Source organism: Ctenopharyngodon idella, chromosome 20 (genome assembly GCF_019924925.1).
Source record: "Ctenopharyngodon idella isolate HZGC_01 chromosome 20, HZGC01, whole genome shotgun sequence".
In the NCBI taxonomy this organism is placed as follows: domain Eukaryota; kingdom Metazoa; phylum Chordata; class Actinopteri; order Cypriniformes; family Xenocyprididae; genus Ctenopharyngodon; species Ctenopharyngodon idella.
The window spans coordinates 26,785,833-26,811,454 of record NC_067239.1 but is presented as its reverse complement, the minus strand read 5'-3'; the positions used below and the strand labels follow the sequence as shown (position 1 = coordinate 26,811,454).

At 35.5% G+C, this 25,622-nt stretch overlaps 2 protein-coding genes across 3 annotated transcripts in view; one reads left to right on the top strand and one right to left on the bottom strand.

Moving 5' to 3' along the window:
- cep85l (centrosomal protein 85, like) overlaps window positions 1–25,622 on the bottom strand; it is a 60,125-nt gene that overhangs the window by 15,687 nt on the left and 18,816 nt on the right. The window contains 1 exon segment of the mRNA XM_051874361.1: window positions 17,508–18,214. Coding sequence (XP_051730321.1) covers window positions 17,508–18,214 — 707 coding nt within the window.
- Window positions 6,303–16,259, top strand: pln (phospholamban). Of its 2 annotated transcripts, none has more exons than XM_051874363.1 (3): window positions 6,303–6,461; window positions 13,269–13,591; window positions 14,994–16,259. In XM_051874363.1, exons 2-3 carry the CDS (start codon window positions 13,437–13,439, stop codon window positions 15,010–15,012), a joined length of 174 nt encoding a protein of 57 aa, XP_051730323.1. In that variant the 5' UTR covers window positions 6,303–6,461; window positions 13,269–13,436; the 3' UTR covers window positions 15,013–16,259. The 2 variants fall into 2 exon arrangements, 1 of the variants encoding a protein (XP_051730323.1); XR_007926755.1 differs by having other exon boundaries at window positions 6,304–6,461; window positions 13,269–13,359.

Sequence of the window (25,622 nt, the reverse complement as noted above, 5' to 3'; positions counted from 1 at the left end):
AGTTTTATTTAACCCAACTATTGATTAAAAATTACTATATGGCTGGCTTAAAATTAACCCAAAATAAGTTGGAAATTAAAAATCAGACACATTATTACTGGAGGCAGCAATAATGATCAAAAGGTGAACTTTTATCAATAAGCAATTTAATAAATGTTTATTGTTTATTATTAATTAAACATTAATAAATGCTCATTTATTAAACATTAATAAATGTTAATTTCCAACATATTTTGGGTTTATTTTAAGCAAGCAATACAGTAATTTGTAAACAACTGTTGAGTTAAATAAAACTACCCAGCAGGTTGGGCAAACATTTAACCCAACCGCTGGGTTTGTCCATATTCAGTCCATTTGTTTAGAGTGTATGATCGGGTGTGCGAAGCACTATTTTTTTTAATTTTTTTTTTTATACTTTTTTAAGCTTAAAAGCCTCAATCCTATTCATCATACCTGCATCGAAAAGAGCGACCAGCACATAATTAAAATATCTTATTTTGTGTTCTTGTTTGAACACAAAATTTACTCAACATGAGGTTGAGTAAATGACAAAATGTTCATTTTTTGGAATTAACTAATATGAAAGTTAACAGGCTAATATCTGAGGGTTATAAAAACTTCTTAGACGTTAATGATCTTATTTTGTTTAATAGTATTAATTGGCTTCCTGTGACAGGTTGAAGTAGTCCAACCATTCAACCAAGGGAAAGCCAGCAGCCCTGTGATGTCTCTCCATGCATCTGGCCACCAGGCTTTAAGTTGAAGGGTGGAGAGCATGTAGGCCAGGACATAGCTGTCATTCCCCACCAGCTTGTCTCTTCGGGAGGTGTTGTTACCACATGCCATTCCTATCAAGACCAGGACTTACATTAGAACTATGTTGACCCTAGGCCTGTAAATCTGTCATAAATGCAGGCTGTTATAGGTCTGCACTGATTTATGGCATTTATGTTTTTATGATAAATGTTACCAATAACTAAACAAAATACAAAACATTCATCAGCCCAAAGAATGCCTGTCCTTTTGGAAAGTGGGCATCTAGTGGGAATAAAATGTGTTTACTTAATTTTATGCCATTATATAAACTAAAAGCTTCATGAGTCATGAGTTTGTCTAAACTTGTTCCTCCACCTGCTCCTCAAAGCTCCTGACAGCAGTGTTGTGTTTGTCTCCCTCCGCACAGCCGTTTAAACAGTTTGAGAAGGGAACAGCTGCTTTAGGAAGGAACCTCATTCATTAGAGTAGATGGAGGCCAGAAAATGCAAAATGCTGTATCTTTAATTAAACTCCCTTAGGGTCTCATTCCCCTCAAGTCAGCAACTTTGAATAGGTCTTCATTTGACATTGGAGAAACCTCCTCTGCATATTTATATTATTAACTACTAAACATTAACTCTATGAAAAAAATGTGATGAATTTCCTTTTTCCTGGATCGGAAGGGAACATATTTTTGGTCAGTTTCCCAGGAAGAGAAAGACGTAAATTTTAGAGATGCATATACTGAAACTTCAATACAGATAAGTCAATAATTGTTGATGTTATGGTAGATACTGGAATCTATCTTTATAGTTCTTATTCTAATTATAATTTTTCTTATAATAACAGTATAGAATTCTGAATACAAGTCTATACTATTTTGTGTAAAAAAACATATAAAATTATATTATTTATTATGGAAAAATGTTATAAAAAAAATATTAAATAATAAATTATTAAATAAAAAGAAATACAAAAAACAAAACCAATAGTTTGAGGTCATTTTAGGACATATAAAACATTATAACTGATGACTTAAGTAAGCATTAGTAGGTAGCAAAGATAATCCGAATGTAAAAAGCAGAAATGAGCAATTAAATATCTAATATTGGCTGACATTGATACTGATAAACAAACAAACAAATAAATACTATTGGCTGATAACCGATATGGTACCAAAATATTGTGTATCCCTAGTAAATTTTAAAAATTAAAAAAATACATTTAAATGTTTGTAAGTTAATTGTCAATTTTTAGCAGTAGCATATAGATGAACTCAAAGCTAGCAGACATGGACAAAAAGCTAGAAAAAAGATTTAATAAGGTCTTTAAAATTGAAATATTTAAAGCACTCTTTAAAAACGTAGCTTAGCCTGGTAGCCATTAGAAAGAGTGATTCTTTTGCAAAGGACTGATGCCATTGGTGAACAGAATAAAAGTCAAATCCACCCTCTCAAACATACCAAAGAGCACAGGAAAGGTCTAATGGCTTTCGGCTAAAGCACTTGAACAGTTTCACTCTGCCACATTGCACAGCTAATCTGGTGCCAATTCCCTGAACTCTATCACACCCTGCCACTGCGCTCTCTCTCGAAGGCCCTCCAGACAGCCGTCCATCAACCTCTTGGCATGCTGGGGCAACAGAGGGGAGACACGCTGGCTCCTTTTGAGGTGGTGGTACTCAGAATTGGCAATAAAGGCAGTGCTGTGACCATTTGCGATGCAGCGGTGAGTTTAGCAGAGTGTTATATAAGAATCACCTATCGGTGTTAAGCACAGGTAGGTGATATCTTAGTGTCTGCTTTGAGCTATTCTAGATCCAGATTACTTATTGCACACTGTAAACCCTAATGCTCAAAATAATTAATTGGTTTGAGTAGGATTAGTTCAGTCAATTAAACTTTTATGAGTATTTAGCACTTTCTTTTTCTTTCAAGTTCACAGAATTGATATATTTTAAGTAAACTGAACTGTTTCACTGTTTTGAGTTTTGTGAAGTTTAACTAAAACTGGGCTGGGATTTTTTCTATTTCCCAGCATGCTTTGCTCATGGCACTCAAAAGGGAGGGTAAAAGCTAAAATTAAGTGTTATATAATGTTTTTTGTGCAAGATCAATGTTAAGTGGGAGATTTAGTAGTGATTAATGTTTTGTTATGCTAATTTAGAAGGGTTTCTGTTAATGTGGGTTTTTGTAGAGTTACCATCATAGTGACAAGTGGTGCATGCGGCTTGGTTTGAGAACAAGTATGTTAGCTTTATATTGCTGTACTCATTCGGCAAAAGCTATACAACGCTATTATTAACATGTTAGCAAATTAGCAAGTTAGCATTTTCTGAATTAGCTTGTTATATCTAGTTATAGCTATTAAAAATGTTTACATTGGGGTTACATGATAATTTTAAGTTAAATGCATGAGTGTACTCAAACATTTCAAGTTAAGAACAATTAAAATGTATGAGTAGTACAAAAAAAAAAAAAGAAAAAATTTGCCAGTTCTGCTGATTATTCAGACATTAAAGCTACACTTAATGTATGAATGGGATTTGATTTGATTTGGCAACAAAATATCAAAACAAATGATATTTGGAAGAAAGATAACAAGCACACTTTTTAAGCAAATTATTTATAATTTTTTTTTGTTAGGTTTCAAATAAATAAAACAACATACACTGTATACTAGGAAAATGGGAAAAAAAGTATTTGGACACTTAAAATGTCATTGCATTAGATTTGGCAACAAAATATCAAGTTGATATTTATTCCAAACAAGATAGAACACTTTTTAAGCAAATTTTTCACAATAATAAGATTTTTTTTTTAGGTGTTCAAAATGAAGACAAAAAGTATTTGGACACTTAGGCTATGCTTAAAATCTATGCATAAGATTTAGCAACAAAAATTCAAACCAAGTGATATCTAATTGACAGAAAGACAGCACAAGGACACTTAAATTAAAAAAAAAAAAAAAAAAGGTTTCAAATGATAAAACAACCGATATATAATCAAATCAAAAAGAAAACAAAACATACTTGGACACGTCAACAACTGTGTGAACTTGAGGAGAAATGACTTCATTCATCCACTTAAAATCATTGTTGCACCAGTTAGTTAAAAGCATGTGCAATTAAATGGCCATTTAAAATGTTAGTTCTGAGAAAAGCTCATGCAGCATTTGTTTACAGATGCTACTTGTGTGTAATGCAATGACATTCAGACATTTTAAGTGTCGCTTGAGTGTCCAAATACCTTTTGGGGTCACTGTATACACACACACTTTGTCATAGCCCAAAGGCACCTCTGTTTTGTGTGTCCTGGTGACAGCTGTTGGATCCAGGGAGCGGGTGTGCTAAGCTGAACAATGAGTTGAGACATGGATGTATTGCACCTAACAAGCAAACTTTCCAGCACTGGCCAGAGGGCATGGCACAGGCAAATGGACAATGTGTATGCATGCGCATGGCAACCAGGCATTTACACGCCATAAACACTCTGTAAACGAGGTACGGTGAGCAAGGTCACCACAGAGGACTGACCTCCTCCATTTTAATGAGAACAGCATGTATACCGAGCCAAACAGCACACTCACTGTCCTGTTGCATTGGGATTATGGTAGTGAGAACAACTAATATGCAAACTAATGCACATTCAAAAAGAACTGAGATGCTCTGAAGGAGTTGTTAAGAAAAAACCTGTGAAAAAATTAGTTTTACAAGAAAATACTTCAAAATTTCTGAAAAAGTCTTTCTGATGAAGCTAGTTGTCCATGGAAGACTGGAAACACTTGTATATTATCATTTTTAAACAGCACGACCTTCAAACTAGTGCATCTAGTGTGCATTTTACCTACTTCTTAGGTAAAATGCAGGTTTCTTTTGGTCAAGTGGTGTTCATCCAGACCTCACATTGGCTGGAGACTACACTGAAATTGGATGCCATCGTGATTACTTTTCCATTCCTCATGTCCTCTTCAAGCTCTCAAAGCTTCCCTGTCTCTAACGAACAGAGCTCCTTATAAGGAAGAGAACTTTGGGATGTTTTTATCTCAAAATAGAACTCAAACAATGGAGGGAAAAAAGCAAAAATATGCAAGAAAGTTCCCAGTGCCCCCTGAGGATGCTCTTAAACCATAGGTTGTAGATGTTTATGGTCTATTAGGATAGGTCTCACAGACAATCTTCTCTTTAAAATCAGTCATTTAGAGCACATGCTGTTCTGGCCTCAACATCAAGAGAATATCTGTATTAATCCACTGACTGGATACTGTTACAGAGTAAATTCCACCAGGGCTGAACAGTTCATTGTAGAGAACACATGCAAATGAAGAAAAACGATATATTAGGCACAATTATGGGCAATTAAATGGCAGTTTATTTATAACCGGGGAACTGTGTGAACCTAATATGCACATGCCATAGGAATAAAATATAGTATGTTGACACCTTAATCGAAGTGTACACTTTTTGTCATGTAATAATAAATTTAGGCAAGGCCCATTATATACAGCTACCCGTGTTAGAGATTCACATGAGAAAAGCAATACGCTTTTTTAATACTACAAACTTTTTTGCAGGTAAAAGTTAAACTGTTAGTTCACTCAAAAAAGAAAAAGAAAAAGTGAATCAATTACTCACCCTCATATCGTTCCAAACCCGTAAAACTTTTGTTCATCTTCGAAACTCAAATGAAGACATTTTAAATGAAATCTGAGAGATTTCTGTCCCTCCATTGACAGTCCATGCAGCTACCACTTTATCACTTCAAAAAGTTCATAAAGAGATCGTCAAACTAATCCATACGAATCGAGCGGTTTAGTCCAAATTTTCTGAATAGCCTCAACTGCTTTATATGATGAACAGATTAAATTTAAGCTTTTATTTAAGCTTTTATGAACTTTTTGAAGCATCAAAGTGCAATTTGTCAATGGAGGGACAGAAATATCTCAGATTTCATTAAAATATCTTCATTTGTTTTTCGAAAATGAACAAAAGTCATGAGGGTGAGTAAATGATGAAAGAATTTTCATTTTTGGGTGAACTAACCCTTTAATGTTCTATATGTCCATTCAAATTTATCCAAGTATATTACAATCTGAAAAATAAAATAAATATTAAAAATTAAATTATTATTTTTTTGAATTTGCTATAAGTTAATTTTGTCTGCAATGTAAAATTTCACCAGCAAAATAATAATAATAAAATAATACTACTACTCTATCAACTAATAAATATATATATAAATTAAATACATTATTTATTTTATACCTGGATAAATTTGCTTTAAATACATATTGGCGACAATGCAAAATCTAAACTGAAAAAAGTAATAAAATAAATATTAAAAATTAATTAAAAAAATAAAGATAATGCTAATATTCTTTCAACTAATAGTGACAGTGACTCTACATCCAAATGCAGGATCCTTAATCCATCCAAACTGATCCATTAAAACCTAATTTTGTTATGCTGTTTTTGTGAGGATAACAGCTTGCAAATCTGCTTCCAAAAAAAAAAAAAAAAAATTGTGAGAAAGAATGAGAGTTCAGACCCCTCCTACGCATCTTTAACTTTCCTCTCTCCTCTTATACTCCACCCCTTCACTTTTTCTGCCATAAACTTTCGAACTCCACATTGCTGCCACAGACCCTCCTTTCCTCCAAAAGAAAACCAGAGCAACAGGATTGAACCTGTTCATCTACAGATTTAGGTAGGTAACAATTTCTTGTATACATTATATATCAGTTTAAGGATGGACCACAATGGTCGTCTAACCGTCCAAGATCAGTTTATCTAGATTTTGTCTTTGACAATTATCACATTTGGCTATTGTGTCTAGCGCTGTTTCATGAGCACCTCTTCATAAACATCGCAGTTTGACTTTTAAAACTGCCTCCAAATTTTGTTACATTGCAGAAAAAAGAGAAACCTATTTGATTTGGGTCAAGCAAATCCGAAACCAGCCTAAATTCACAGGTCTTTCTTAAGAGTGATTTGAAGGCTATCTTAAAAATCTAAGTTTTGCAAATTCCTATAGATAGGTCATTTTGAGATTGAACAGAGGTATGCATATGCATTTCCATAAGTAAGAAAATATCCAAAACATTTTGGTGATAAATAATCGGAGGGTTATTCATCAGTTACCCATTGTTTTATATATTCTTACACAGCAATGGATGACGTTTCAGAATGTATAGAGTCGTTTTGATGTTTGGGTCTGTCCGCTGGTCTTTGTAAGTGCTGCTCTGTGCGATCATGATAAACAGCGAGCCAGACACATTCTTCTCTGAACACAAATCGGGGAGACGTGACCTAGACTGACTCTGACCTACACACAACACCCCAGATCTGCACTTCACAGGGAGATCTGACAACCCTTCATTTCAGCACAAATGAGATCGCTGCATTCACTGCGGCCCTGCAGAGTAGGAAAGGTTAACTGCATACAGAAGACTGTTAAAGCAGGAACCACACCACAGGTTGCACACAACCATTAGTGCTGCTTTTGCACAGGCCTAAGGCAAATATTGAAGCGATAAAGATTTATATACATTATGGTTTCTGCAGGTTATGAAGGTAAATTTATAAAGAGCTTTTTAAGACCAAGTAAAGAAAATGTAAGGGATAAACACAATACTTCAATGTGTTATCTAAATGCACTGTAAATGTCTAGGGAGAATACAACTTCCAACAGATATACGTTCATTTTTTAATTAATTTTGAGCTTGAATACCTCAGCTCCCAACCACTAGTACATGGAAATAACTTTTACTGTACCTTCTGATCTGTTCTTCCTCAGTATTTTTGTCTTGTTTTCCAGTGCAGTTATCTAAAGATTCTTAAACAAGATACATTTACTTGAGACGCAAAATGACATAAAATATATTTTCTGTGAAATTGATCAAAATGAAGTGAGCTTATGATTAAGAATAAATATCTACCAATAGGCTCAGAAAAATCTACTTAATTCAAAGTGAAGTTTTCATATCTCATTAACAGATATCTGTTCTTGTTTTAAGTATAATGTTTTAGTATTAAGTATTTTGATCAGTTTTTTAAGACTTCATTGTTCATTTGCATCTTGATTTAAACTTGTTCAGATTTTTGTATTGAAAAACAGGAAAAAAATACTGAGAAAGGCATTCATTTTTTTTTTTTTTTGCAATGCATGCAACATTTAATGCCATGACTTTATGAATTTGAGACTTTCTGCTCTGATTTAAGACCTTTTTAAGACCTTCATTTGTGTAAGGTCGAATTTAGACATTTTACGACCTGCAGAAACCCTGTATGTATTTGTAGCATCGGTTTATTATGCCACAAACACGTTCACCTTCATAATTACAATATATTTTATAACATTTATTCTATAATTTCATTTAAATTATATGAAATATATATATATATATAAAATTATACATTTGATTTTGATTTATATTACCAAACATTATATACATGTATAATGTATTACTAAATATTGAAATTAACATTAACTAACTGCTTTAGAAGTATTATTCATTGTTAGTTCATGTTAACTAGTTAACAAATGGAACCATATTGTAAAGTGTTATATACTTTTTATATTATTTATTTTATAATTATATAGAAATTATAAGAAATATGTAAAAAATTATATATTTTTATATGCCACAAAAGATTCTTAATTTTATATAATTTATATTAAATATATAAAACTGCTATCTTTTATAAATTACATCAAAATTATACATACATATTTTGTGATTAGCAATTTTTGGCTTTAACATCTATGCATTGACCGATATATATAGTGCAGTACATACGTGATAATTCAAACAATGCATCACAATATCATAACTGTACGAGAGAATGTGAGAGATTTAATCTGCGGTATCATTCGCTTCACTTTTGTCCAGTATTGCATTTATAAAAACACTGGTTTCAGATTTTTCACTTGCTGTAGAAACTGTAGAAAATGATATCAATACTATATCAGAAATATCTAAAGTTTTAAAGTAATAAAGTGACAAAAAGAAATATTACATATCAATTTATGACTATGTAGGCACAGTCCTAATGTGCGTGGCCAAAAATGTCTGCCCTAAAGCCAGTTCAACAGGCACTGTCCTACCTGTTAAGAGTCATGCCCTCAGAGGCATCACCAAGCCACAAAAAAATCCCAATGCATTGCTCTGCAATGCCATCATGGAAAGTTCAGCATTGAGGCCAACTGAGTGTACTCACTCGGCCTCAAGTGGACTTATTTGTACGGGGAAGTTGCCAGCAAAGGGTAAAAAAAATATGCACATAAACATGCACAGGCTTGGGAAATCTCCGGGCCAGCTTTTCAGAAGATTTCCTTTTTTGGTGAGATTCTATCTTATTTTTGCTCCACTTGTTTTCTCTTTTTCACAACTTTCTTGGCAATGTCTGTGCATTTTAATGCCGATGAGTTGGTGTTTTTTGCCAAAGGATGGCTAGAGAAAGTTTATTAAAATCTGCTCTGAATAACCATATGAGGAAGGGTATCTTAAGCATATGACCTGCTCGATACCCTCCTAAGGAGATTGTTAATGATCTTATCATTCCCAGTGGTGATGGGGGACATGACTCCTGGCTAGCTAACTAGGGCGATGGAATGTTGGTGTCCTGTGGTGCTGACAAATATCTCTCCAAAGCCCGTCGTCACTGGCAGCATGTTTATCTCCTTCGTGTTACGTGCGCCCTGCGTTAGGCGCCTGATTGACTGCTCAACTCCAGGCTTCACCGTCAGTCACTCGTCTTCTTAACCTCTTTCTACAGTGGTCAGTGGTCAGCTAGATGCAAAGCACACTATGAAAACATAGGTTTCGTTGGTTTAATAGGTGAAAAGAGAAATGAGATCCAACATCTTTACACTTATGCTTCTATCCCACAAAGCCTTGTTTCATTTGCGTCACATTAGATATAGTGCATAAAATACATATAGTAGTAAAATACACAAACAAAAAATTATAAACACTTCAAAAAACTCCTATTTTCCTAACACTTTTTAAGTGTACTCAACAAAAATGGCCAACTAAGTAGGGATGTGCAAGATGACTTTTTAAATATTGTCTTGGTGGGTTGTGTGAACAAGTTGACTAGTCTTAAAGAAGCTCTGTATACAGAGATCCCAAACTTTGACCAACAAATTGCCATAATTTATTATTTTTCCACGAATTGTTCAGTAATTTATTAAATTAAGGATTTTTAAAAATTATTGTATATAGATAATAATAAAAAGTTGCAAAGAAATGTCTAGTCAGATAAATACAGAACTGAGAATAAAAAAAATGACTATATAAATTGGCATAACTTATTTCCATGACCTTTTAGGATTTCTATCCATCAATTCTATCCATTTTTCTTTCAAGTCTTGATACTCAAACTTTAAAAATTCCCTTATATTTCCAGCGTTTAATTAGGCCGGGTTTGGCTTCACTAGATGCATTCCTTAGTAGACATTTACATGAGATGGATTTTTGTGCTAAAAGCTTTAATTTGACTTTAAACTGAAATAAATGTAAAAACCCAATGCTCATGGTGTAAGATGTTCAGAACAGCACAAATTAGCTAAATTAAACAGCTAAAGTACCGCAAAAAGCATGCTAATTGAAGCAGCTGCTAAAAATATTAAAAGAAAAAAGTAAGTAAGACAAAATCTAAAACTTGTCAACCTCAGTAGCAAAATAGTTGGCTGTTGGACAACTATTTGAATAATTAACCACTGGCCCATCCCCAATTTAAAGTGGAACAGAGTAAGACAAGAAGTACATCGTTTTCCTGACAGGGAGCCTCCGCAGAAGCCTTCAAAACCATCTTAAACAACATAAATTGTGGAAATGCAGTTACATGTTGAACATTCACGCTATTCTCAAGGCCTGTTTCATGTCTTTACAAGTTGTTGCAAAGGAACTGGTTTCTATCAATTAAGATTAGACTGCTCAGTATGAAAACAACCAAATCTTACACTTCCCAAAAACACCATCTTCCATATAACTGTTTTCCATTAGTCTAAAGTACTCATAGCCTACATATCCAACAACATTATTATTATTATAACAACAACAACAACAACAAAGTCCCAGGCCTTCATTACCCTCTTGGTGATAAGTTCTTCGTGGTAAAATAGGCTCCTGAGGGATTCTGGCTAAGTCCCAGCCATGATTTCAATGGAATATTGTGACCACCAAAGGTCATTCCTAAGAATAACCTTATTGCAGCAGATAACGCAACGCAGCGGCCAATGAAAACACAGGCCACAGGTGCTTCCGTGTCCGTGATGTTACTCAGGAGACGATGCTGCCGAAAGCATCTGTAAGACAGAACTCCCTACAGATTCGAAGAGACAGGAATGAGCAGCAGTCTGAAAGAGAGAGATAAGCTTGCCTAAGACGAGAGCTCCGCTAATACGCAAAGATTTATAATCAAGGCCACTTTATCTTTTGGCGAAAACAGGGTTTCATCTAATCTTTCCGGAGGCGAAGTGCTAAATCCTGATTTAGGCTGTTTTGTACACATGTAAAATCACCAATATAAAACGTCTTTCTGAAGCCACCTCTTTTTATTTACTCAGAGCCAAGACGGGATAATGAAAAGAAATAAGCTCACTCCTACACCGCAAAGACAGTTATATAAAGACACAATATGTGCTGCTGAAGTCTCATCTTGCAAGTTTTCAATAATAATAATAATAAAGTAAGTTAATGACATTGCAATTGATGTATAAAAGACCAAGGCTTTGTACAAGTACATCTTTTGGGGGAAATGCAAGAGTAAGACTGCAAAATCCACTCTGAACAAAGAATCTAGAGGAACCGAGACCCCTGGGGTTTTAATTTTAGAAACCTGTCAAGCATCTTCCTTTTAGGTGACACACCTGAAAATGAAACCATTCAGGGCAAAGAAATGCTCTATTTGAGAAAGCCATTTCATTTGACTTGCATCAGTTGCCAAATGCATTGAACACTAAAAAAAAAAAAAAAATCGGGGGCCTTTCACCTTCCACTGACCTTTCAAAGCATAGCTGATGAGTACCAGACAATTCACATTATGTAAATTTTTGAATAAATAAAATAAATTATGTTATACAGAAAGAAAAAGTTGATATCAGTCACATCAAAATAGACAACAAAGTCTATGAAAAATGTATTTCAAATAAACACTTTTCTTTAGAACTGTCTACTGTCAATGTTGAACTTTCCATCAACCCTAAAAAAAAAAAATTATGACAGGCTTGCTTAGTTGGGGACACTTGACATTTGATATTCAACAGTGTTTTGATCTGCCTGCATTGACACCATTGTATGCGAACTGAACTGAGCTGGATGATGACATCACTGTTTACTCCAGTGCTGATATAGATAAATTAACTAAATTAATAACTATGGATTCTTACGTCGGAATGAATCAATACTGAATTTACTTAAGATGGATAATGACACCATTTTTTTTAAGAGCTGCTGTGCAGCCAAAATTATATACCAAAGCAGTAAAGCTGCTTTGACACAATCTGCATTGTTAAAAGCGCTATATAAATAAAGGTGACTTGACTTGACAGTCTCCACAAAAATATTCAGCAGCACTGTTTTCAACATTGATAATAATGTTTCTTGAGCAGCAAATCAGCATATTCAAATGATTTCTGCACTGAAGACTGTAATAAATTACATTTTAAAATATATTCAAATAGAAAACAGTTATTTTAAATTGTTATATTTTGCAGTATTATTGTTTTTACTGTGTTTTTGATCAAACAAATGCAGCCCTGGTGAGCAAAAAAACATTAAAAACATAAAATATTAAAAATTACCAACCTCAAACTTTTGAAAGGTAGAGTATATAATGATTTTGCCTCACAACAATGCAACAAGAAATGCTTAAAAATAGTCTAACTTTATGAAGAGATCTTGAATTTAATGCTTCATAATTAGACATAGTACCTTAGTTCAACTAAATTAAAGTCTTCCCAATTTCATGAACCCATTGTTCATTGAGTTCTTTCTTTCTGCAATGTATTAAAGCAATCAACATTTTTCTGTTGCAAATTTAAATACTGTACATTTACACTGTATAAACTTGACAATTTCTAGCTAAAATCTCATAGAATCACTCTTCTGCAACACTTTTGTAAAAGTCAAAGTGGCCCATTAGATTCTCATTGAAGCCGAAATGCAAATCATGTGAAAAGACCTTTAAAGGGATATTTCATCCAAGATAGAAAACTCAAACTCATGTCTTTCTGCATAGCACAAAAGAAGATATTTTGTACATTTATGTCCATACAATGAAAGTCAATGGGGTCATTGTTATTGTTATTATTATATTCTGCAGAATCATACAGGTTTGGAACAAACTCAGGGTGAGTAAATGATAGTAGAACTTTCATTTTTGGATGAACTATCACTTTAAGAACACATTAGTCTCAAATTCTTCTGAACCATCTACCAGACCTGCATGTCACATGAGAATACTGCATGCACATTCACTCTTTCATCTGTCTGCTCCCTCCCTTCAGCCTTGTGTCCACTTGCAACCGGATCACCTCCTCCATCATCACAACAACCATCACTCCTTCCTCCCTGCACGGCTCTCCACTCCACCTTGCGGTACTGCCGTCCTTCCTTCCTCTCTCCTCCGCACCTCTCCCCTCTCTCTGCACTAATCCCACCCACCCTGCTTCGGCATGGAGAAGGTGCAGCACATCACACGGGCGGCCATTCGGCGGGCGTCCGTCATGGAGGTTCCCCAGCAGGCCAAGCAAAACATGCAGGAGCTCTTCGTCAACTTCTGCCTCATCCTCATCTGCCTGCTGCTCATCTACATCATTGTCTTGCTAATGTGAGCGGGAGGGGCCACAGTTTTCTCTGTAGCCAATGAGGGCGAAAAACTGTACTTAGGGGGCCAATCACATTGAGGGGTGGAGGGTGTGGATGGGCAGGGCTATTTATTATTTTATAGAGTAGGTTTTATTGAGTAGTTGGGTTGTACATTGCATGATTTTTAAAAAATCTAAAAAATTTGTTTGTAAATAGCAATTTCAGAGTGATGAGAACGGCAATACTGATATAAATTAGTGGTTAAACGATATGGGTTTTACAATGGATGTTGCCGACATCAATAACTAGAGAGTCAGCTGGTAAAATTCCAATATATATGTGATGATGTCTGACACAATTTAATTTTATTATTTAATTCCCTTTCGGGCCAAATACTAAGGCAGCATCACATGTATCATTTTCATAATGCGTTGTGCCATTTGTTGACGAAAAGTATCTCCATCTTCATTTAATACCAAAAAATACAGTTAAAAAATAGTAATACTACCTTTCAAAAGTTTGGGGTCAGTATTAAATGTTTTATTCATCAAAGAAGCATTAGATTGATCAAAAACGACAGTAAAGTCATTTATAATGCTACCAAAAATTCTATTTTAAATAAATGCTGTTCTTTTGAACTTTCTATTCATCAAAAAACTCTGAAATATTAAGCAGCAAAACTGTTTTCAACATCTTTAACACTAATCTTGAGCAGCAAATCAGCATATTAGAATGATTTCTGAAGGATCATGTGACATTGAACACTGGAGTAATGATGCTGAAAATTCAGCTTTACATCACAGAAATAAATGACATTTTACAACATATTCAAATAGAAAAAGATAGTTTAAATTGTAATAATATTTCACAGTATTGCTGTTTTTAATGTATTTTTGATCAAATAAGAGACTTCTTTCAAAAATATTAAACAAAATCTTACAGACCCCAAACTTTTAGATGGTAGTGTACAGTACAGCACAATTCATTAGGGAGGTAGCATCCAACTAAAACAGGATTGGAGCTCCATTCTGGGGTGAACTGAAGAACTGACCAGTCTTCACTTTGAACTTATGCTGCATGCAAGTGTCTCTCCATGTCTCTTTCACTATCCCATCACTGCATGTCACCTGCAGGCCTGAGAGATGTCATCCGAGTCACGTCTTCCATTACACACTTTGCCAAACTGAAAAACACTTGCTCAATAAAAAAATGTTATGATCACGTGTGTGCAATAAAAAGTGTGCTGCTTCTGTTTTTGACTGATACTTCCACTGTACTAATTCTGTATTTTAATGATCACAAAGTCAGAAAGTTTGTTTCAATATGACCCAATGCATAAGAGAACCAGTTATTGTCTTTAAAAAAAAATCTGTTTATATGAATGTGTCTTGTCAGCAAAGCTCATGTCTGTCAATCATGTTTAGCTCTTTCCACGGCATGTGAGAGACCAGTGGCGCGATGTAACCTGCTCGACCTCCTTTTCACTGGCAAACAAGAAGAACTTCCACCTGGGGCCGAATACGCTTGGGCTACACGGCACCACGGCTGAACCCCAACAACCCTGGAAATCTCCATCCCATCAGCATGGATCTGACCAATAACCGAGGACTAAACCTGCTGCTCAACTTCCTGCTTATTGTAGTGGCTCTACTGCTCATGCTCATTCTGGTCAAGCTCATGTGACCTGAAAATGGCCCAAAACGAGAATAATCGGTATAAGAGACTCCCACTCACTCTACCTCCAAAACCATTTTAAAATTAGGCTGACTTCTACTAAACATCAGACAAACCTGTGCATGACTGACAGGCAGAAAATGCTTCTGATTGGTTAGTTTTCTAAAGTGGGCTAATCACTTTATTTTTTTTGGCTGTCACAGAGACTTTTTATTTCTCAGGAGTCAGCTCAGGACACATATTTCACTTAATTAAATCAGGCAGGAGGGACATTTTGTGAGTCTAGCGTTAAAAATATTGCATACAACACCTTTAACCTGCAACACACGCTTTGCTAGAGCTTAATGGAGGGGTACAGTAAATGATAAAAACAGTAAAAGAAAACAGAAAAACACCTGATCAAAATGGATTAAAAATGCTCCTACATTTTAGTTCAAAATATACTGAGGCTTTAAAACTGACAGGAAGTAGGTCCACATCATTGCTTCCAGCCTCACTGCACCCTCTAGTGGTTGTTGCCTCTTACTGCTCACAAAAACAACAACATAACCAGGATTAAAAATGGGATTTACCTCAAATTGAGATTCTTTTTCTTTGAACAGCAGGTTTGGATTTAAGTACATGGCCAAATGAAAATATAGACAAGCTCTCAAATCACATGACACACCACTGACACTATTCTTAAAAACACTACATATACATTTTTTTTTTTCTTGCTATAAAAGCTGTAGATATGCACTCCTAATTGGATGTATTTCATAAATAGAAGGACATAGTCATGGTTTTAATGAGAAAACACACTGGTTTGCCTATAATATAATCAAGGTTGCAACCTTTTTACATTATTTATACAATCACAATCACTGTGTTCTTGTTAATTTCTGTGTGAATATATTTATGAAGTAATGATATACATGTTCATAAAAAGGAATGAATTACTGTGCAATGCAGGTGCTTGAGAAATAAAACTGAATGGAAGTAAACGATGCAAATAAAACACTTCCACTGATAACAAATGTTTTTGTGTCTCTTTTGGCTGAATAAAACATTGAGAGCCTCAAGCAGAGATAATCAAAGACATCAGCAAATATTCAAGTCCTGCAGAATCCAATTGGAAAAAACATTGGGTTTTTACTACTAAAAATAGACACCTGGCTCAGGAGACCATAATCAACATGAAATCAAAATTGACTTATCTACTTTCTTAATGCACGTTCCTGGTTATATTGTGTAATATTCAACAGAGCACATTATTTCAACCATAACCTTGTTCTGTCTCTGAAATTACTTTCTTTTTTGGCTGACGCCAGGAATCCATCTTACTTTTCACACCCTCCACTCCAACTACCTGTTTATATTTTGGTATATAAAACATGGTTCACAGAAAAAATGCAGGATTTGAAAAATTCGCATTTTAAAGCATTATCTGAAAGCAAATTTCAAAACAAGTTAAACTCTACTGACAGCAACTGAGGCATGCATTACCACAATATTCGAGATAATAATTTTGAGTCATCCTATTATAATATTTTTAAATGTATATTTTTATTTGTTTATATAATTTAATATTTTTATTTATTATTATAAAATTATTATAATTATTATATAAATGTATATATTAAATTAATTAAAATTAATATAAATTTATTATTAAAATTATAAAATTGTTTTTAAAAATATTGAATAATCTATCTATCTATTAAATTTTTTATTTTTTTTAATGGACAATGTTATAGGGGAAGTAGAACTACTGGCCACATTTTTTCTCATTAAATTAGAAATTTTTGCTTTGGCAACTAACTGAAATAAAATATGTCTAAATAAAATAATTTTACAAAATCAAAGTAATAAATTAAAGCTAAATAGAAATATTTAAAAACTAAACTATAATGACAAAAAAACTTAAAATTAAAATTGAAAACAGAATAATTATTAAATACTATAATTGTATAAATAATACTAAAATAACACCAGTGTCAATGTAATATGAAACATCCCTTAAACACAAGTTGATGCTGTATTTCCAAAAAAATGAATGAATGTCTGATAAATAAAGCATATTTGTGTGGCTTGTGCTCTAAGCTGAAGGATAATTCACTCTACTACTGTCTCCAGCAGAGGGCGCTATGAACCTACTTTTACAAGACATTTCTTCATTGGCATCATAAAACCAATTCTGCATCCGCTTCACTACATACACAACTAGAGCACCCAGCATATTTTTCCCACCTTCGTATTCCCTGTCAAAGACACTGCAAACTGACCTGTGGGAGTTCTGCTTCCTGCCGTAGTCGCTCTCGCTGCTGCTGTTCCTGTTGCCACGAGCCACATCCCTCTGGCCCTGGCCGGTACTCCATCTGCTCGCTCAGCCACATCTGCGTCCGTACGGCCGGCTGGATGGGCGACCCTCCCACGGCCTGGTGCCTGAGTGTGGGACCTCTCTGCCCGGGCCCGGCCAGACTGATCGTGGGGGTCTTGCTCTCTGGTAAGGCACTGTAGGTGAGGTCTAACGTGCTGGGCTTGAGCGGAGATGAACAAGACGAGTCCGTTTTACCTAGGGTGTTACTACTGCCCAGGTCATACTTCGTAAAGTCAGAGTTGGTGGAAAGTTTGTGCAGGCTCTCAGAGAGGAAGCCGTCTGAATAAAGAGGGTCCTGTCGGTAGCCGTAGAGCACACCTCGATCCAGGGAGCCGTGAGGGTCCATGCGGTACGATGGTCTCCCGGAAGGGGTGGACTTTTCCTGGCCGGTAAGACGGGTGAGGGAAGACCAGCGGCGTACTGGCCGGGGGTCTTTCATGTCCAGGGGGCTGTCGAGGGGAGAAGGGAGCTGGCAGCTGCTCCAGGGGCTGGTGGGGGCAGAGGGCGCGCTGAGTTTGGAGCTGGACGGAGATGGCATGACGTGGGCCGTAGGGATGGGACCTTGCGAGCGCAGAGGCTGGAAGGACAATGTGCCGCTGGAGCTGGAGTGGTCTGGAGGCAGAGGGAAATTGAGATTAAATTTAGACATTTTTAGGCTTATCTAGCAGTGGTAATTCCCTTACTTGCATCAGGTGATACCAGAAAACAGAACTTTCATTTGAATGTAAACACATTCTGGTTGTCACTGCTTTGCTATCAGTAGGGAGACAAGTAACTGAAAAAGAGTGCCCCCTACTTAGTGCGCGACTTAAGTCATTAATTATGAGGGCTTTATTTGTTGACCATTCAGCACAAATCCCTTGTGGAGGTCCCTTGGTTACTGCTGCTCAAACAAGCTTTACAAAACATCCCATAAAAATTAACCACAGATTTCCCCGAACAATGTAAAAAATTAAATAAAATTAGTGTTATAAGTAAGTGTTAATTATGACTGGATGTTATGCTTTGTTTATTTACTATATTTTAAGAAAACAAACAAACAAACAAACAAACAAACAAATAACAGTCTATTTAATAAGTATTAAAAATGATGGCATATTATTCTTATGTGGACTGGACTGATGAGTGAAAAACACATTAAAATAAAATAAAATAAAATAAAATGAATAAAAAGTGTTAAAAGGAGTGTTATATTTTTCTGTGGGCTGGACTGAATAGAATGAGTGACACTGCAAAGCAATTTTATTTGCTATTGAAAATAACATGTTAAATTAAGCAGTAATGTGAATAAAAACTACAAATACTGTGAATCAGAGACAAATGCAGTCAAATGGAGAGACAAATCCTTCTCACAGTGAACTGAAAAGTGATTAGAAGCGATTAAATTAGGGGAAGTGAACAGTTTTTAACGCACTTGCCCGAAAGGTATTACACAGAGAAGTTTAGAGTGACACAAGCCTCTGATGACGATCACAGGAAATGAGACGTACTGGAGCACAAATGGAGCATTAAACATTCTGTTCTTATTCTTCCTGAAAGACAGCAATGACTGAAAGTAACTGGAATGAGATGACCTAATACTGACCCTGCCCAGAGTCCTCCAACATCCCATCATGCACTAGGGCTTCCCCCCGATCACACAGCCTCTCTTTCATCCTTTAAAAACAGACCACAAACACTGCAAGGCAACATGTCACGATAAACAGTGACTGAACTCATCTGACTGTGAGTCACTGGAGGAGAATAACACACACACACACACACACACACACACACACACACACACACAGCTTCAAGCTGAATGCATCCTTAAAAATACCCACAGAAGAACCAAACTTCAAACCTATGAAGTAATATATATTGTTTTTTAAGCAAATTAGTAAAGTTAAATTTATAAGGAATGCACAAATATGGCTGATGCAAATAGAAAATAAGTATAATCATTTAAAAAATATATTTTATAAATATCATTTTTATTATTTTATAGTCTACGGAGGGATTTATCAGATTAAATAAATACTGAAATTATTCAATATGTCATGGAATATTGCAACAGATAAAAAGTATAATGAAATGTTATGATAAATAAAGTGTGAAATGTATACACTTGTAAAATATAAAATAAAAAGGAATGTGAAATACTCCTTAAAATGAAAGATGAAATAAAATACCTTTAAGTAAAATGTAGTGGACAACATAAAGCAAATCAATATATCATGAAATAATACATCATAAAATGTATTATGAAAAGCCAGTACACATCAACAAATAGGCCATGACATGTATTTATGCATTTACTAAAGGTATTATTTATGCTTACATTTTATAGTACTTTTTTATTTAATGCAACATTCCATTAAGTATTGTATATTTATATATTTTTATTTAGTCTGTTAAATCCCTCAATAATAGTAAACATGATGGCAAATATTATAAATCTATACTGATTTGTCTACTGGTTTACCTTTTTTTAAATTATTTACAACCTAAATATAATGTTCAACAGAAAAAAGGATAACTAATATTTTTTAATACTTCAGAATTGAAAAAATAAAAAAATCCAGATTATTTGCTATTTTTTCAGTTGGTGTCATTTACGGTAGTCAGGTTGATACACTCATATTAAATAAATATTACGTGACAAACTTCTTTTTTTTTTTAATAAAAAATAAACCAGGCATTGATTATGTAAACTACAAAAGAAAATGACGGGAAATGTGAATGCTCTGAACTGAAGCAAAAATACTTGCAAGATCTGGGAATGGATATCCTAAATAAATATTCCTGTAATGAGAAAGTGAAAACAAGCCACAAGCGAAACAAATCAAAGGAGGTTTTGCTTTGAAATGTTCATGAAGTCAAGGAGAGCATGTGAAGTCTGTGTACTGCAGTATGAGCAGTCATGGCCAGGGTGAAGCGCACTGTCAATCACAGTGAGATGAGTTGACAGGCTTTATCACCGTGTCATGAGGAGGGTTGAGATACGGCCATTCAGATGAAGAAGCTCAGCTGTCAGTAACAGTCTCATCACATCATCATTGCTGTCATGTGTGACCACTGCCTCGGACACTTCACTTACACTTCGAGATATAAGCATTCAAGCTTCTTCAAAGAATGTTCAGCCAGTTTATATGCTAATATAACTAACACTTTCCGTGTTAGTTCTGAAAGCCCCTTGAAAACTGACCTGTAAATCACGATTTATTAGTCATATTAGAGACACCTTTCAGTGATCATATCAAAGAATACAGATATCAATGTTAGGTCATAATCAGGCTTCTTGACTAACTTCTTAGGCTAAAGTAAACTGGCGCTCAGCTCTACAGAGGTCTGAATAATGCGGCTCTTTGTTGGCATGAGAGTGTCTGCCAACACAAGACCAGCTGGACACAAAGAAGAACTGAGACAGCACATTCCTCCAAAGAGTCAGTGCTCTTGCAGATGTGTGTGTACTGTACAAACATACAGTATGCCAAAAAAAAAAAAAAAAAAAACAATCACAGGGAATTACCTGGTTTTCCAGATACTGGTGAGACTACTCTCACTTTTGCTTCTACTATGCAATATGATCACTTGTGTTTCTGACAACCGGATCACAAAATATCACACGAGGTGGATGTTAGTACCAGGTGTAAATGAGGATTTCGAGGCTTTCTGAACTTCAGCCAAATCTTGGTCCTTGTTCAGCCTTCAAACTGCCATTTGCATTGTTAAATGAAAAAGCAAAGACCATGAAAAAGATCACTTTTAAGGCAAAGTTTCATAACTTCGTCTCTTGGGAAAAGTAAAATGAAATGAAAAGAAAGAAGTGAAAATACTCATGCAATGTATATTTACTCCAATATGAAACCATGACAAGCTGCAAGAGTACAGCTAAGAAACATTTCTGGGGCCAGTTCCATAAACATAGACACTAAGTTAAGACTGTTGCTGCGTCCCAATTCGCATACTATCCGTCCTAAATAGTATTCGAAATTAGAATTAATGTGTCCCAAATCGTAGTATGTTGAAATGAGTATTCCAAAGATACCTGGATGATCTACTTTTTCCGGTTCCATTCTGAAGTGCAGATCCGTGCACACTCTAATGGCTAATATTGCCCATAACACATTGCGTTGTGGATGAGGATTCGATTAGAACTACAAATACAAATAAAAGTGTTTAAAAAAAAAAACTACAAACATGACAGATGTGTGAGATCGACGGTTAAGCAGAGCGGTTAATATAAGGGGATTGAGCGATTAATAATCAGTATCTAACCTGACGAAAAGATATTTATTAAATGCTATCCACATTATATATTTCATCTGCAACAGCATTGTTAACTTTTATAATGATGCGTTTGTCATTAACTTTCAAATGCATCATTATGCAAAGATGAGGAAAGTTCTCCACATGAAAGACCCATGACTGGCAGATCAACGTGCGACTACATTTCTAGGAAATTAAAGTCATTTCTGGAGGATTTTAACTGTGTCAAGATGATTGACAGGGCAGTTTGCGTAACTAAGCGACAGAACGTCTGTTAAAGACGCAATTGTGATGAAATAGTATGTCCCAAAGCTTGCATACTCTTCTGCTACACACTCAAAAGTATGTACTTTTTCTTCACAAAAACAGTACATACTTTTAGGGCATAGTATCAGTAGACGAATTGGGACGCAGCATGTGCCTTAAGAACTAGTCTGACCAACTAGCAATTATTTAGAGCTAATCAGTCTTACTTTTCAGATTCAAATTAGACCAATCTACATTTTTATGTAATTGATTTAAAAAAAAGTTATGACCAGTCTTGTAGAAAAAAAAATGAGATGACTAACTTGTAAGACAAGTCTAAGAAGTTTATGCAATCGGCCCCTGCTTTATATATCATGAAATGCAAAAAAACAAATGCAGTTTCTTACATTGTCTGCTGGTTTCTGTAGGAGCAAATGAGGAGGTATAAATTATGACAGGCTAATTGTTCATTTTTACGACTAAGAGGTTTATGTGGAATACACACGTACAGCTGTTTAAAATGGAAGAGAACAACATATACCCAACATAATGAAGTGTATTCTATGCCATACCATGATTTCACACTGAAAACTTGCGTTTTTGATATGACAAAAGAATTTTAGCGTACAACATGTTCACTCTCTATCCTTATATAGTCAAATGGTCTCTAAACCTCCTTATATTTGCAGTGCCGTGCCATTCCAGAAAGGTTGGATTAAGCCACCCAGAATAACCTCATCTGGTTCTACTTTACACTGGGGTGGAGGAGAGCGAGGCAGAGGAAACCAGGACTGCTGAGGCCTTGGGCTACGGGTGCTCCAGTCCCAGAATTCCCAGCGGAGGGGGGGACAACCCACTGATGAGCGTCTGCTATCTAACAGTGCTGAATAAATGTGACAACTAGGTTTGAAATTAGTCTATACAAACTGATTAACATGGTACAAATCATGGTCAGATTAAAAAGATTTCAAGTGAATTCAGTCTGGTGTTGAAGCTCATGATGTTGGGCTGATCTGTGATTGGTCAATGTCTCCCTAGGGCTGAATCGATGCGTTTAGGTCGATGAATATACTCTTTGCACTTTCATGTGATTTGGGTTTCTTGGCATGTTTCTGTCAGATGCTCTGTGACAAACGAGGTGCCGTGTGTGTTTGTATCTGTGGGATTTTGAAATGTGGGTCACCGAAATCTACAAAGCTCTTTCTCCTACTGAGATCAAGCCATTTATAAATCATCAAAAACACTTTTTTTTCTGGCAATACCGCCTGCATTTCCTTTCTTACCTTACTTACTTGTGACAAATTTCTCTCAAACACCTTTGGATTGAGGAAAGGAAGAGGAAGAAAAAGAGGGAGGGATGGATGGATAGCATCAAAGACAGATAGATTCCCGACTTTGCAGTGTGAAATGCCACAGACACACAAACACAGCGTCCTAACACCCTTGTGTTAGTGTCACATCACCACAACAACTGTCCACTACCAGCATTCCTCCTCAGTGACACCTTCCATCTTTTAACATATCGTCCACATGGACACTGTCAGAAAACATCAGCAAACTGTGTCCAAACGGATCTTCAAGCTAAACCATCTTCCTGTGCCAGAGTAAGCAGAAGGGTTGTTATTGCAGCCGCCCTCTCTGCAAGTTGATCAACCCCTTACAGCTGGTCACAGCTGGAACACACGTTTATTTTTATTTCGCAATAAGGAAAAAGTGCTGGCTAACAAGTGAATGCTCACAGAATGGTTATGTAACAGCATAAAAGCAACTTTGAGTGGTAAAGCTAAAAAAAGATGAAAACCAGCACGACAGATCAATGAGAATGGGATCAATGAGTTTTTCACAGGATTCCTCTACTGAACATGTTCTCCATATTCTCCAATGGAGAATATTGTGAAGCAATTAAGATTGTGGTCATCAACGAATCATTGTTTTGAAGTAAACTAAAGTTGATTTGGTTCTCAAATAATTAATTTGATTCTGGCAGATCCAATTCTTGATTTCAACTCAATTATTCAGTTACAGAGGTTCACAGCTCACTGGAAGGGAAACATATCAGTAGCAGGTTAAATTCTGAAGCCCTGCACAGTGTCTACAACAAAAACAGCGTAGAAGACTGACAGGGAAGAGAAGAAATTGTTGAATAAATTTCTTTATTTTTTGTGTGGTAATTACGTTGCTTTCTCTTGGGGATCAGAAACCTCTCGTATTTCATCAAAAATATCTTAATTTGTGTTCCGAAGATGAACAAAGGTCTTACGGGAACGACATGAGGGTGAGTAATTAATGCCAGAAATTTCATTTTTGGGTGAACTAACCCTTTAAAATACAGTGCATGAGTCATATGGACCATGTTTCATGATACGTTAATGGTGTTGTTGCACATTACGGTCATATATGTTCATTATTAATGAGCAATTGTACATAGTTAGGGGTAAGCATACATGTGAGTACTCCATATCCAGTGTATCACAACACACTCTGACGTCACTTGTCAAGCGTGTGCCTCCTGCTTGTGGAATTGATAGTCTTACCACATTAGCACATATTTAGCAACTGCTCTTAGGTTTCACTTCCACGTTCCATCACCATTAGCCTGGCGCCAAAAAGACGGTTGCTGGGGACCAACACGGAACTCATGGGCCATTCTCGTGAGGGCCTCGGGCCAAGACAGGTCTAATAAAAGATTAGGCACATTAAAGAGAGGGAAGAACATGATGGGCGCTTCTTGAAGTAGTGAGGGTTGCTGGTAACAGCAAAATGGAGACAAAAATGGCAAGTTTAAATCAGGCACAGTAAATATTACTTGTTAACAACATATAAGGGCACTGTACAACCAAGAGACATCATCAATGTAGGTAAATTAGTCACATGACAATCACAGGAGATTGGCTCAAACACTTCACAGATTCCTATTAGTTGGAACGACTGAACGATAGAATGATGTAGATAGAGAGAGAGATATAAAGACTGACAGAAAGACAGACAGATATACAGATAGACAGAGAATGAATGATAGAATGACAGATGAAACGAACGATAGAGCAACAGACAGACAAAATGACAGTCAGATAGAACAACAGATAGATAGAACGATAGATAGAAAGAACGATAGATAGAGCGATAGATAGAATGACAGAGCAATAGATAGAACGATAGATAGAATGATAAATAGAAACAACGATAGAACGAGATAGATAGAACGATAGATAAATACAATGATAGACAGATAGCAGGTAGATGATAGATAGAACAATAGATAGAACAGCAGAAAGATAGAACGATACATAGAACAACAGAAAGACAGATAGAATGATAGATAGAACAATAGAATGACAGATAGATAGAAAGAACGATAGATAGAAAGAACAATAGAATGACAGATAGATAGAAAGAATGACAGAACGATAGATAGATAGATAGACATAGATAGATAGAAAGAACGATAGAACGATAGAATGACAGAACAATAGATAGATAGAACGATAGATAAATAGAATGATAGACAGATAGAAGATAAATA